A 15,050-nucleotide genomic window follows, 5' to 3' on the forward strand; every position below is an offset into this window, starting at 1 on the left:
TATTCCTGTGAAATAGCAGGGAGATCTATTCCCAGCTTATGGCTGGAATAGGAATATAGAGAAAAACTCCTTTGTTTCCTCTCAGCTTGCTCATGCAGACTGAACCTGAGTGGTGCAGACATCACAAGGAGCTCCTCAGCGACAGCCCTGTCCTGCCTGTCCCTGCAGTGTCCCTTTCCCAGCCTGTCCCTCTGGCAGGCTGGAGCATCCTCCTTCTGTATTGATGGAAAATGCATCAAGCTGAATATATTTCTGAAACAACTTGTTTCTGGCAGGTTGTTCTTTCTAAAAATATATTTATTTCTAATTGCTGAGCAGAATGCTTAATGAATTCTTCCTTCCTAAGAACAATTAATCAAAGAAATGATTTAGGGCTGGCACTTGCTCCCCCAGGGCTCAATGGCTTTGTTCCATTGACTTAAATAGAGCAGGGCAAGTCCAGCCCATAGTGGAAAAGATTTATCTGAGCATTTTTCATGGTGCCCATCACTGTTTGTCTACCTGTCCCTGGCACTGTGTGTGTTGGAGGAGCAGCGCTGCACAGCAGAGTCACAACAAGTTTGCAGAACCCCATGTGTCCTGGTGGGGATTTGGGATACTGAGGAGAGGCTGCAGCTCCAGCTTGCTCCAGAGGGTTTCTTGTTGGCAACAAATGGCTGGAGAGGACTCTGTGGGTCACAGACCCTGCAACTTTTGATAAAGGAGAACCCCCTGGGAACCCCCACCACACCACAGGTCAGAAAATTTGTAGCGAGTTCTGGAAAAAGCAGGAGAGATGCAGCAGCATCCCAGGCCTTGGCAAAGGGCAGGGAGGGGCTGGAAGTGCCTGGATCCACAGCACATGCTCCCATGCTCCTTTCCAGGAGTGTGTGGAGCACATTCCATGCCACACAGGCAAGTGAAAAGCCCAATTTCCTCCTGACAGCCTGACAGGAGGTGAAAGACCTTAAATGTCCCGAATGTGGCCCCTGAATTCTTAATATTGCATCTAACTGGTGTTCAAAGCATCCTCTGTGGGCAGTGGATGTCTGTCCTTTCTGGGGAGAATGTATTTTACATGTCTACTGTCTGAATTTTTAATTCTGCTGTCCCAGAGTGTGCACCAAGCCCTGCTCCTTTTCCCTCAGCTCCTGCTGGGTTTCCTCATTTCAGCCCAGCGCAGGAACATTTGGAGGGACCGTGACAGTTCCTCAGGAGCCAGAAGAAGGGGCTTTGGAGGATGTGAAGCTCAGAGCTGAGTGCCCTTCAGACACTGGATTGGATGGCACAATTCCTGGTCTCTCCGATCTGTTGAGGGAGTGAGGCCCTCTGGAATATCCGCCCCTCTGTGCCTCAGTTTCCCCAGCTGATAGATGCCACTGGGGGGAGACTCAGCCACCTGCCCTAAAAAGCTTTGAGGTCAGAAGGGAGCCAGTCTCTGGGGAGCTCCTCAGTGTTTCAGTACAGGCAGTAATTAATTCAGCAGCCATTCCAGGGGGAGGGATAGTGGATTCACGTGGATGCCTTAGGTAAGCACAGCCTGTACAGTATGTTTCTTCTGAGACTGAAAATAATCAGAAGCAATTGGACTTTTTTTTTTTTTTTTTTTTTTTCTTAACTGCTGCATTTTTAGAAGGTGATTCATCTCTTGTCTGGGGTCTGGGCTACCTGAATAGCCCCAAGATCCCAGCAGCATTAGTCTTTTTGAGGATTCATTGTGCTCCATTGCAGCCTGCATAACTCATTACAAACAAGAGTCTGATGTGAGCAGCAGGAGATCTGGGCAGGAGAAGCATTTTGTGCTTTGGAAGCTGAAGTACACACAGGCAGTGCCTCGTTCCCTTTTCAGGTGCCTTACTCCTTCCACCCCACTCCTTCCCCATGGAAAGAGGCTCTGGCATCACTGGGTGTGAACTTTGTCTAGAGCAGTGGTGCCAGCATGGACATTTCCCACCAGGGCTAAAGCAAGGATGCAAACATGTGAGGATTCCCAGAAAGTAATCACAAGGAGCTGAAGGTCCAAAACACAACATGGCATGTGCTCCATCCATCCATCCATCCATCCATCATCCATCCATCCATCCATCCATCATCCATCCATCCATCCATCCATCCATCCATCCATCCCAATCCACGCTCCTTAAACATTGCTCCTTTGGCACTGCCTCCAAGGCTTGAGCCACATTCACTGGGTGCAGAAAATCCACACTCAAAATCTGCCCATCCCTGCTGGCCAGAGTGTGTTTAACCCCAAAGCCACACTCGGGAAAGAAGGGGTTTGACTGGGAGTGACCCCTCTCCTCCAGGAGTTCTTGTGTAGCCCTCAGGATGAGCTGTCCTAGCTGGGGTGACAGCCACATGCAGCCAACACCTTCTGTCACTCTGGCTTTCCCTATCCTCGCTGAACATGTGCTTTAGGAAGTTAGGAGCCTTTAGAGAGAGGCAGCTTTGAATATGATCATTCCAGGAGACCACTGGAATACCCCAGCTTGCTTTCTGTCACCTCTTTGTGGCAGCTTTGAGCATTCCTGTGCTGCCATGGCCCAGGAAAGAGGTCTGACCGTTCTCCCTGCCCCATCTGGCGTACCCAGGGCTCACGCAGCAGCAATGTGTGCACGCTGCTGAGGTCTGGCAGATGCTGTTGCCTGTCCCAGACATAAATCATAGGAACTGTGGAAGCTGGAGAGAGACTGAGAGAGCATGTGTGCCTGGGAGCAGAGGTGGAGTAAATGGATGGATCCATCCTCAGGCACAGGGAGTGCTCCGGGTGCTTTTTGGGCTTTCCTTGTGGGGTGGCTGATGGGAGTGGCCCAGTGCTGGGCTGGGCACACACAGAGATGTTACCTGGGTCACTTACCTGTGGGGATGGTTCAGAGGTCATGGCAGATATCCTGCACCTAGGCTCTGGGGTCTTGAGGAGAGCCTGGATGTTGGAATGATCACAGAATCCCAGGATGGTTTGGGGGCCACCTTCCACCATCCCAGCCTGCTCCAGGCTCTGTCCAACCTGGCCTTGGACACTGTCAGGGATCCAGGGGCAGCCCCAGCTGCTCTGGGCAGCCCTGCCAGGGCCTCACCTCCCTCACAGGGAGGAATTCCTTCCCAATATCCCATCCATCCCTGCCCTCTGCCAGTGGGAAGCCATTAGGAGACTTTCCTTTGGGGGCCCTGGAGCTGTGAGTCCCAACCCTCAGGAGCTGGAATACAGCAATGCCCAGGAGGAATGTTTTTAGCATCTTGGGTGGTGGGAAATCTTGTTCTCAGCTGGCAGATGACTTTGGCAGGGTTTGTCACTGCCTTGGGGACAGCTGCAGAGCATGAGGGCATAAATATGTCAGTGCAAGGCAAACCAACAGCTCGCAGCAAGAACTACAGTGTCCATCCCCTCCACACCCCCCACTCCCCAAACTGTGATTCCTACCTAGTTGTGTGACTCATGTCATTTCTCTGCCTTATTTTGGTGTTTAATTTTAGTAAATTTGGCTTCCTAGTGATGAGAGTGACATCCACAGCTCACACAAACCCATATTATATCAAGACACACACGTCAACACAAAATACTTTAGAAGCCAGCCTGTCATCCCTGTGACTTCCTGAGGAGATGAGTGTGGAAGGTCCCTGGTGTCGGTGTCATGTGTCCTGTGCCACACTTGGAGCAGCTCTGAACTAAGAGACATCCCCAGAGCCCCCTGTCCTGGGCTGAGCCCCATTGTGGGCAGCAGGGCAGGGGGGAACTCTGGCCCTGTGCTCAGGTGAAACCCCACCTGCAGAGCTGCCCCAGGCCCAGCACAGGGAGCACCTGGAGCTGCTGGGGCCAGGCCAGAGGAGGCTCTAGGATGAGCAGAGGGATGGAGCAGCTCTGCTGGGAGGAAAGGCTGGCAGAGCTGGGATTGTTCACCTGGAGAGGAGAAGCTTTGGGGTGAGCTCAGTGTGGCCCTGCAGGGCCTGAAGGAGCTGGCAAGAGAGATGGAGAGAGACTTTGGACAAGGGATGGAGTGACACAGGGAATGGCTTCCCACTGCCAGAGGGCAGGGATGGATGGGATAGTGGAAAGGAATTCCACTCTGTGAGGGAGGTGAGGCCCTGGCACAGGGAGCTCACAGCAGCTCTGGCTACCCCATGATCTCTGGCAGTGTCCAAGGCCAGCTTGAAGGACTCTGGGACAGTGGAAGGTGCCGTCCCCATGGCAGGGGATGGCACTGGATGGGCTTTAAAGTCCCTTCAACCCAAACCACTCTGATTCTGCGATTATATGACAGATATGATAGATATCATATATGATATACATCTACAACATCTACAGAGAATCATTTTCCTTCCTATCCCTGTGTAGAAACCAAGCCCTTCCCCAATCCTGCTGCTCTCTGAGACAGCTCAGAGCTGCCTGGTGCAGCTCCTCCCTGCCCACCTGCTGAGTGCTGGGGTTTGACTCACCGATGGTGGACGTGGGCCAGGGCCTGAACTTCATCATGTCACAACTTAAAGTCTTTAAGTTCTAAAATCTTTAGGCTTTAATCCTTCACATTCCACAGCATGTTCCTGATGGCTTGGAGGCTGCAGCCCCTATTGATCCATCCCTTCTCTACAGCAGCAACATATGGCATGTTTCCATGGCAATAGGTCCCCTTGAAGGGGCTTCCTTCCCTTCCTCACTTTATTGGTCTTTTTCATTATTAAATCATCAGAGATAAATGCACACAGGAGAAGGGTCAATGTCTGGATCAATGGGCAGCAAACAAAGAGGAACTTTTCCATATTCATACAAGCAGGAGATTTCAGGAGATCAAACGGTGCAGAATTGCTGGGCCCTGAGCATGGCAGCTCATGCATAATGTATTCTGGGAACTCTGCAATCAATACACATCCAGCACCTTGGAGACCCCTGGGATTCAGCTGCAGGTGGGCAGGGAGAGGGGAATCCACAAATGTTTATGAGTGCAGAAGGATGGGACATGAAGAGAGGCTAACTCAGCTTTGTGCTGTCTGTGCAGCCTTGGCTCAATGCTGCAAACAGAATGTGCTGCTGAGTTCTCTACCCATGGAGGGTGTGGGATGGGAGGTTCCCTCTGCTGGGGTTTGGTGAGCCAGCCATGGAGTGAAACCATGTGCAATGGTGTGGGTGAGGAGGGAACCTTCCCTCAGCAGGGATCCCAAAATGGTCTGACTTTCCCTGGGGACAGGAGTCCTCCAGACACGGGGCTGCACTGCCCTGCTTCCCTTCCCAAGGAATCCTGCAAACCTCCCAGTGAATCTGCACCGTTCCATCCTCATGGAGACATGCTGTCTCCAGCCCTTGCTGCAGTGAATTCCTGCTGCAGGACAGTTTATGGCCATGCTCTCCTCAGTGGTGCTGTGAGAACAACAGTAAATTGTCTGGGTTCAGTGTGTAAATGCTGCTCCTTTGGGCCTTCAGACAGAGAGGGGATAAGCTTTCCTAGGAGTAGTACCATAAAAATTGCACTGCTTCTGCAGCTCGTTGCAGGGGAATTCTCCATGAGATATTAATAGCTGTGTCCAAGCAAGTGAGAAAATATTAATATTGCTGCTTTAGTCAGAAATGGGATGTGTGCTCTATTGGCCTCCATGCTCCAAATTTAGAGCCGGAACAAACCGAGTCTCTTGTGGCTATCTCTGGTTCTGTGAGAGAAATGAAATCTTGTTTATTTTTACCTTTCTGGGAAGATTGGGTTCTAAGTATAGATTTAAGATAGGCTTTAATTGGTTAGGCTGGTATCTGCAGGCAGGAAGGCAGCAGGAGCCAAGGGCAGCGGGCAGTGACTCCGTGAGGCCAAATCCACCGGCATTTTCCTGAGCCTTGTGCCATGGGTGTGGTTCAGTGTGATTGGGAATAAAAGTGCAAGAGCATATTGGTTCTGGGTGCTCCAGTTTGTCTGCAGAGCCAGGACTGGGAGCAGGTGTTCATCACATAGAACATAAATCCCTGGGAAATCCAGGTCCTGTGGAGCCCTTTGCAGTGTTGGGACCTCACAGATTGGAGGGACCCTCATTGTCCAGGGACAGACACAAGGCAGGCAGCAGCACTCCAGCCTCCAGGAGCCTTTCTACAAGTGTGGCTTGCTCACTCCTTGAAACCGAGCTGAGGATGTGAGTTCTCTCACCCTTGCAGGATCCATCTTGCAGTTGGAATGTTGCTGTCCTGGCCACCACACTTCAATCCCGTCCTCACTCCCCACTTGTGAGCAGGGCTGGCAGCATCCCTTGCGCTGGTTTTTTCACCTCTGGAACACTTCATGGGCGTGGTTCGTGACTGGTGCTTGAGCACAAAGGTAATGCAAAGTGCTGGGTTTCCTGAGGCAGCAAACACAACGAAGATGTTCCAGCAAAGTTGCAGGAGGTCAGGACTGTCCGTCTCGGCTGATTCATAAAGCCTCCTTCAAACTGAGATGGAGGCCAGGGAGTGGCTGTGTGTCGGTGACTGGAGTTTCTGTGAAGGACAGTCACCAGCAGCTGCTGGGGGCTCCTCTGGCAGCTCCCCTGGGCAGTGCTGAGTGTCCCACGTGTGCCTTGTCCTCCCTCCCTGCAGAGCGCGCACCAGGGGAAGGCGTTACCATCTCTCCTGAGACAATGCTTGGTGAAAAAGGCACTGAGCATTGAGCTGGTCCCTCGTGCAGGCAAACCCACTGCTTGGTGGATTGCCTTCGACATCAGCTCTGCTTTCCTGCTCCTCACTTCAGAATTCTCCAGCAAAATTCACTGTCACGTGGATCCATAGAACGGCTTGGGCTGGAAGGGACCTTAAAGCCCATCCAGTGCCACCCCTGCCATGAGCAGGAACACTTTCCACTGACCCAGGCTGCTCCAAGCCCCAATGTCCAACCTGGCCTTGGGCACTGCCAGGCATGCAGGGGCAGCCACAGCTGCTCTGGGCACCCTGTGCCAGGGCCTCACCTCCCTCTCAGCCAGGAATTCATTCCCTGTGTCCTGTCACTCCATTTCTTGTCCCCAGTCCCTCTGCAGCTCTCCTGGAGCCCCTTCAGGCCCTGTCAGGGGCTCTGAGCTCTCCCTGGAGCCTTCTCCTCTCCAGGTGAGCACTCCCAGCTCTCCCAGCCTGGCTCCAGAGCAGAGGGGCTCCAGCCCTGGAGCAGCTCCGTGGCTCCTCTGGACTCTCTGCAGCAGCTCCAGCTCCTCCCTGTGCTGGGGCAGCTCTGCAGGTGGGCTCTCACCTGAGGGGCAGAGTCCTGCCCTCCCCTGCTGCCCACACGGGCTCACAGGGGGATTCAGGGCTCTCACCCATTTCCAGCTCTCACCCCTCAGCACCCCCAGGTCCCTTTTTCCCAGGGCTGCTCTCGATCCCTTCATCCCCAGCCTGGATTTATCTCAGGGCTTGTCCTGACCCAGGTGCAGCAGCAGCACTTGGCAAACTTGCTGGGTTTCCACAGGGAGCCACCTCTGCAGCCTGTGCAGGTCCCCTGGGTGTCAGCCAGGCCTCCATCCCTGCAGGAAGCCTGGCAGCCAGGGTGCAGAGCAGGGAGGCAGCAGCTCAGCTGCCTCGCATTGATAGAGTGCCCCGTGCTTTGTGACTTAAAGACAGGGCACCATTCACAATGTACCCGCTTATAATTGCTTAAATCCATCAGTGCCTCAAGCCTGGCGTTTGCAAATTGTCAGCTATTACTGCTGGAATAAAAATACCTCTAAGTAATGTGTATGTTTATATTTTTACCGTAGAAAAGAGAAGAAATTTCCCCTTTGCTGCTGCTGATCAAATTATAGATTATAAGATGGCTGGAAACCTCTCCTGAGTCTAGACAACCTCATCTGGAGGGTGGTACTTCTACCTCTTAATAAGTTTCTTTAACCTTTAGTATCTCGTAGTCTACCTGTAATGTAGGATGATAATACCTTCCTAATTATATCTGCTGGGATTTAATTAATGTTTGGACATTACTTTGAAAAATGTAAGATGTTGATTATTGTTTAATAATGTAGTGTTAGATTTAAATATTAATGATAGAGAAGCAATGAAAATACTTCCTTGCTTGGACTGCAAATGCCATCTCCAAGTATTACATAAGCAATAGCTTCCTTAATTTTCCACTTAGCAAAATCCATGTAATTATATTTTAAGGTAATAATATGAGCATATGTTCTAAACTTGAAGCATGGTTTGGAATTGGGCACTGCTCAGAGGAGATTAGGTGAGCAATTATGTAGATTGAAGATAATCTAAGTCAAAGGCTAAGCACAGACCTTGGAGAATATCTTGCCTCGAGTAAAACTGCCAGTGGAATTCAATGGGAATTCTGTCAGGGACAGCACAAGAGCTTTAAGGAATCCAGATGCAAAGTGCTGCCAGGCCCACAGCTCGTTTGTGCTGGGAGCTCTCCCCATCACCCAGCACTCTTGACAGCCTTGTGCTCCTGGCAGGGCACTGGATTCCAGGGAGTTCCCATCCCATCCCATCCCATCCCATCCCATCCCATCCCATCCCATCCCATCCCATCCCATCCCATCCCATCCCATCCCATCCCATCCCATCCCATCCCATCCCATCCCATCCCATCCCATCCCATCCCATCCCATCCCATCCCATCCCATCCCATCCCACCGACCTGAGCTCTGCAGTGACCAAGGGAAGCTCCTGCTGTCCCCAGGGGTGGAGCTGTGCATGCAGCCCTTTCCCAGCCACCTGGGTCCCCACTGTTGGTTTTCCATTCCTGGCAGCGCCGCTGGATTTGGTGTCCCCGAGTCCAGGAGCAGCCGGGAGCCAGCGGGGCTGCAGGAGATGCAGGCATCCGGGGAATTCTGGAGGAGGCTGGGACCCAGCAGGCTCTCCTGTGCTGTCAGAATGCATGGCTCATTAGCAGTGCTCCCAGGGGCTTTAGTCAGGATGAGAGAGTATTTGCATGGATCGGTCAGGAGGAATTAAAAGTGTTTGTCTTTTCCTTTAGCCGGGTCCTTTTCCATTACACAGCACTCAGAATATTTTTGTAACTCGTTTGACTCTTTTTCTGGTGAGTGTTCATGGCAAAGAGGTTTCCAAGTGCACAGGTCTTTGAGTAAACTCCCTGTAAATAAATGAATTCTTCCCACAAGGGAATTGCTGGGCTCGGAGCTGGTTAAATGTCCTTTAGTGTGTTTAGCAGTGAATCACCGTGTTCCTCCCATTATCTCTGGGGCAGAGCAAAGGCTGTAACTCTCCAGTAGAAACAGCCTACTCCTATCTGGGAGAAGTAATGCTTCCAGAGGCAGGGAAACATCGTTTTGTTGTTGTTGTTTTTCTCTTGCTCTGTCTGTGTTCAGCTGTGAATGGCTGTTTCTGGAGTAAACTTTGCTCCCACTGTGGCTCCAGCCACCCTGAGCTCCGCTATTGCTCTTTCCAAAAGGAGATTTCTATTTCCAGCCCCACAGCACTCCTGGGAATTGCAGCACGATGTCTTTTCCTGCCAGGCCACCCGATGCAGCGTGCAGTCCTGAGCGAGGAAAGGCAGCCGCCACTCCGGAGAGAAGCGCAGGTTTCCATCAGCTCAGGAGTTAAGGAGCAGTTCCTCCCCACCAGGCAGGGGATGGAGATTCCGTGTGGGACTCAGTAGGTGGCACTCTGTTTCTGGAGTCAGCACCGAGCCTTGGGACAGCAGCTGGGTTTGGCTTTGGGCTTGCTTTGAACAAGCTGCTCTCATTAAAGAGCCGTTCTTGGGCAGTCAGCAGGGCTGGCTGCGGGGTGGGAGCTCAGTTCCACTGCTGGGGAGAATCTCCTGGCCCCTGGCACTGCCAGGCAGGTGCTTTGTTATTTGTGCTTCAGCCCAGAGCTGAAAAACCCAGCAAGCCTTGTTAATTTAGAGGTGAGGCCGCTCAAGTCCATCTTCTCTGGACTGTGGAAGCGCTACAAAGCCAGAACAGAAGTTCAGGAGCCACAAATGCTCAGGGTGTCAGTGCTGCTGTGACCCAGCGATGCTGCTGAGCCTCTCACCTCTGGGATTCAATGCTTTCTTTCCAGTTCCTCACTTCCTGAGCTCATGCTCTAGAATTGCCCACACTGCACCACGGAATGGTCTTGAGAAAGGAAATTACATTTAATTGTAAGAAATTACTTCCAAAAGCAATATTCCTGGCCTGCTGTCACAGTGTGCTCTAGGCAGAGCAGAAAGATGGTCCTGCATTCCAAACCCACAAATGAATACCTGCCGAGTGTGCAGGCTGTCACATCAGCTGAGTGACACAGCAGTGCTTAAGGAGCACATATTCCTGAAGTGTCTGTGCCACAATAATTCTCAGATACGTTCTGTTTAAATAATACATCGGGAATTAAGAGATCCAAGGTAGTGGTGCATGTTAAAATGTGATTTTCAGATCCAAGAAGTGTGCAGAGAGTAGGATGGAGTATAAAAACCAAGGGTGTTTGAACAAGACATCTGGTTTATATAGTGCTGCCTGTTCCCTGTGCTCTGAGCTGTTCAGTTGCACTGAGTCAACTGTAATAAAACAATACATTCATATTTATTAATTTTTTATGTAGGCTTTTGGAAACAGGAAGATAAGTGAGAAGAAGGCGAGATATCAGAGGGAGATGTCCCAGAGATGCATCTCTGTTAGGCTCTTTTGCAAACCATGTGAATGGCTTCAGATCTGGTTAGACTCAAAAATGAGATTCAGGTCCTAACTCTTGCTGAGCCTCAGCCTTCTGTGGACAAATCCCACGCTTTTCACTTTGCTATGTGACTCCTGTGTGTGCAAGGCAGGGATAATAACTGCCTCTCCTGGGTGCAGCGGAGCCAATTTCATCACTGTCAGCTCCGTGGAATCCCTGGGTGAAAGGAACAACAGAAATCCAGAAAACATGGGTTATTAATAGCTGGTGCTTGCCCTTACATACATCACATGCACCGTTAGTCATTGTGGCCAGTAATTTACAGGGAGGGAAAAGATGTTCCTCGGAGCAAATGCAAAATGACACTTGGATGGTATCAGACCTCTGAGGTGTTGCGGGCCTGGAGAGTCTAATTAAGTCTAAATGCACTGATGCCACCCTGAGCAGATCCTGCTTCCTATGTGGGTGAAATGAAAATGTGCAGGAGCTCTGCAGATCTTCACAGGGGAATTTTAACTGCCAGGCAGCTCGCATTGGAAAGGCAGGTGCTGGAGTTGGTGTGCAGGCCAAATTCTTGTTGTGCCTCAGCTTTTTCTGCCTCCTTGCTAGAGCCCCAAGGTCATCTCCTCCGTGACACCTTTATTAGAGGGATCACTGGGTACAGAAGTTTCCCTTCCGTGGTTTTAAGTGATGGCTTTAAAGGTCAGAGCTGAGAGCCATGACAATAATCTGGAGTCAGCAGTGCAGCCCTGAGGAGAGCTGTGCTTTAAGGGACACGTGGTAGTGGGTTCAGCACTTGCCTCTCCTGCCCACACCCACACCCTGTTTCTCCTCCAGGAGCAGCTCAGGAGCAGTTGAGAGGGAGGAGCTGGAGGGGCTCAGGGCTGGAAGCGCAGGAATTGCTGCAAGTCAGGATGCAGGACAGCTGACCACACTGGACAGGGAGAGGCCAGGCTAGCAGGGGCTGCTGCAGTCAGGGGAAAGCTTTTCACTGGCCTTGTGTGTGCAAAACACCTTCCTTGAACTGGGAGCCTTCCTGCCACTGCCACTCCAGTTACTCCAGTGGTGTAGAAATCACCCAGCCTAAAAAAGAGGCCCCAAAATGCAAAGATCTCAGAAGAAAGGTGCTTACCTTCCCAGCACTGCAAACCTGGCCATGCCAGGCTCATGCCATTAATTTGAAACTTGGGAAAACTCATTTTCTTTGTGCCTATCTCCTTGTGTATTCCCCAAGGCAAATGAAAGATGGCTGGGAGGTTATTTATTTTCAGTAATAATGCACACACTGCTTCCAGACTTCCTGCTATTGTGCGATTATCCAGATTAATTGCCTGGGAAAGCTGCAGCATCATCTCAGGCCCTTATTAAGGAAGCTTACAACACAGATTTATATTAATGCATATTGCTGCGTGCCACAGCCTTGCTCTTGGAGGCAGATAGACAAATCCCACTGCTGAATGCTGCCAGCATCCCTGTACCTGCAGACTGAGGGGAGGATTCCTGGCACCTCCCCTCACGGCACCTTGAGAGCCAGGGAGAGAGAGCTGAGGTCGTTTTTAGAAAGCTCGTTAGTGAATAACTTTGCTTATTCTGAATTCAGTTCCCATCAGCCTCTGCTGAATGATTGTGGGGTGCTGCTGGCTGCTGACCCTGTCTGTACGTGGGCAAGGGCTGGAATCTTAAAGATGCTTTTAGGTGCTTTAAAGTGTTCTTAGCAGGGAGAGAGGCTCTAGGCAGAGAAGGGTTTTAAGGCATATTCTGTCCTTTTGGTTTCCCTGCCAAGAGTTTAACAAACCACATAGTTGCCTTGCTTTGGAAATCCTGATCTGCAGCAGCTCAGCCTGCAGTTCCAGCCAAACAGCCACTAACCAAGGTAGAGCTTGAGGGTCTTTAAAGCAAATCCAGCTCTCCAGAAACATTTCAGGAATTTTGGCTGTAAAGAGTTAGATGTGCAGCATTTCCATGTCCTTCAGCAGTCCAACACTTCCCTCTGGCAAATCAGTGTCAATCCAGGGTCACACTGATGCTCTCGGTGCTGTTGAGGTGTTTGCTCATCTCCTGTGACAAAGTGGTGATTATTGTATTAATAACTTAATGATATTGGAGTAGCTGACCCACAGTACACTGTGTGGGGCAGGTGGAACCTTGGCAGTGTGAGCCCACAGCACATCAGCATCTACACGTGACACATTTGGAGGGGACTGGAGCACCAGTGTGCTAGGCAGTGAGGCTCCTCAGCAAGCTCTGATACTGGGGAAGGGTTTTAGTCCTCACTCTGGGGGACTTGTGACCACACTGTCTTGAAAATCTTTTAAAAAATCCCAAACAAATAAATTAGGGGTTCTATTCAGACTGTGTGCACCTTCAAAACAAAACTGAGCGTTTTGACAGGATCCACTGGATAACACTGAGCTGCCACTGGAGTGAAGAAAAGCTTCCTGGAGACTGTGCTTCAGGGGACAGGAGTTAAATGTTGGTGTTACTCTCCTTAGAAATGGAATAGGTATTTCCAGGCATGTGACTCCAAGCTTTATTGATTGTTTCTGTGCAACACGGGAGCCTGTAGAGTGTGGGCTCAACTCCTGGAGTCCAGGCTTGGCAGGAACCTGACCTGAAGGCTGGTCAGTGCTGGCTTGCTTCTGAAGGATCAGACAGCAGGAGCAAAGCCTGATGGTTTAACCCCAAGTGGCTTTATTGACACACACTGGCCTCCCAAATCCTTGTTCTCTCCTTACCCAGCGGGCCCTGTTGTAGCCACAGGTTTTTCAGTCCGTCCCCGGGCAGCTCCCAGGAAAGTGTTCAAGTGGGCACGCCCAGCCCTGGCTCAGCTCCTTTGTGAGCCCTAGAAGGCAGAGCAGGAGTGTTCCTCTGATATTAATTAGTCAATTAGCAGCTTGTGCAGTGTGCTGCTCAGGCAGAGCAGCAGAGCCCAGGGGATGACTGACAGCAGAGATGGATGAGTTCATCAGTGCAGCTGACCCGGGCTCCCCGACCTCCTGCTCTGGGGCTGATCTCACATGTCTCTGTCTTGCTGTCCAGGTTTTACTGGGATCTGACTATGCTGCTGCTGATGGTAGGGAACCTGATCATCATCCCTGTGGGCATCACTTTCTTCAAGGATGAAAACACCACCCCGTGGATTGTCTTCAACGTGGTTTCAGACACGTTCTTCCTCATCGACCTTGTCCTCAACTTCCGGACAGGCATCGTGGTGGAGGACAACACCGAGATCATCCTGGACCCGCAGAGGATCAAGATGAAGTACCTGAAGAGCTGGTTTGTGGTGGATTTTATCTCCTCCATCCCCGTGGACTACATCTTCTTGATCGTGGAGACGCGCATCGACTCCGAGGTGTACAAGACGGCGCGGGCCCTGCGCATCGTGCGCTTCACCAAGATCCTGAGCCTGCTGCGGCTGCTGCGCCTCTCCCGCCTCATCCGCTACATCCACCAGTGGGAGGAGGTGAGACAACCCCAGGCTCTGCCTGCCTGCTGCTTTCCTTGAATGCCCCCTTCTCCTTCCTGCCCCTTGTGTGGGGGCCTAGTGCTTTGTTGCAGGTTCCCAAGGGAATTCTGCAGGTTGTTGGGCTGTGGGCTCTGGGATCTGCATCCCCGTGATGTGTGGAGATGCTGCGCGGGCTGGCAGCGGGGCAAGTACAGGTGGGCCCCTTGCAGGAATTGTGTAGCTGGTGAACAAAGCAATCAGCCAGACAGCGAGGGCTTGCCCTCTCACAGCCCCCAAAGGTCCAGGAACAGCTCCAAGGAAAGGGCTGGAGACAGCTGATTTGCAGAACCTGTGGCATCTGTTTGCCATCTGCTGCTTCTCTGTGCTTATCTCTTGAATAAAGAGATAAGCATGGGCATGTGCTAGAAGCCTCTTGCTTTCTGTATTCTCTGACACTGTGCTAAGGGAAAAAGGAAGGAGGAGCAATCTGCAGGCAAAGGTCTGGTGAACAGCGAGATCCCCACGAGCCCGGGACCCTGTGCTGCTCCCAGGAAGAATTCTAGGGTGCAAGGTGAGTTGTCAGGAATAATGTGGGTGAAGCCACAACCTTACAAGTAGCTTGAAAATCAGTTATTTTTCTCCTGTCTCCGTGCTCTCCAAAGCAGGGAGAAAGCTCCCCACATCTCTCTCCACATGACAAGGGCCTATTTTCAGGACAAGGAATGCTGGTCAGGGCAATTTCATCTTCGTCCCCATGCTTTGTGTTGAGCTTTGGAGCATAGCCTGCTGCAGAGCATGATCTAATGCAGAGTGTGCTCCTGGGAATGTGAAGGGGAAGCAGCCATGCAAGTCATGGCTCGATTGCAGCGAGCTGTCACAACACCAATTCATGACAGAGCTGAGGCCCTTCCCTCCTCCAAGCAGCCCACACTCACTGGGAGAGCACTGGGGCATGCTTCACAAATCTCAGGCTTCATCCTGGTGGTGTTATCATTTGTAAGGACTTAGAGCAGAGCAGGTCCTTGTTGAGGTCTGGGATGACACTGGGAGAGGTGCTGGGGAAGGCAGCCCCAGCCC

General features: G+C 51.4%; 1 protein-coding gene across 1 annotated transcript in view; it reads left to right on the forward strand.

Moving 5' to 3' along the window:
* Positions 1–15,050, forward strand: part of HCN4 (hyperpolarization activated cyclic nucleotide gated potassium channel 4) — an 87,290-nt gene that overhangs the window by 15,075 nt on the left and 57,165 nt on the right. The window contains exon 2 of the mRNA XM_005521363.2: positions 13,568–13,991. Coding sequence (XP_005521420.2) covers positions 13,568–13,991 — 424 coding nt within the window. The remainder of the gene's footprint in view (positions 1–13,567; positions 13,992–15,050) is intronic.

Source organism: Pseudopodoces humilis, chromosome 16, assembly GCF_049639895.1.
Source record: "Pseudopodoces humilis isolate 2021_Gansu_Grassland_sample_001 chromosome 16, ASM4963989v1, whole genome shotgun sequence".
NCBI classification, from domain to species: Eukaryota; Metazoa; Chordata; class Aves; order Passeriformes; family Paridae; genus Pseudopodoces; species Pseudopodoces humilis.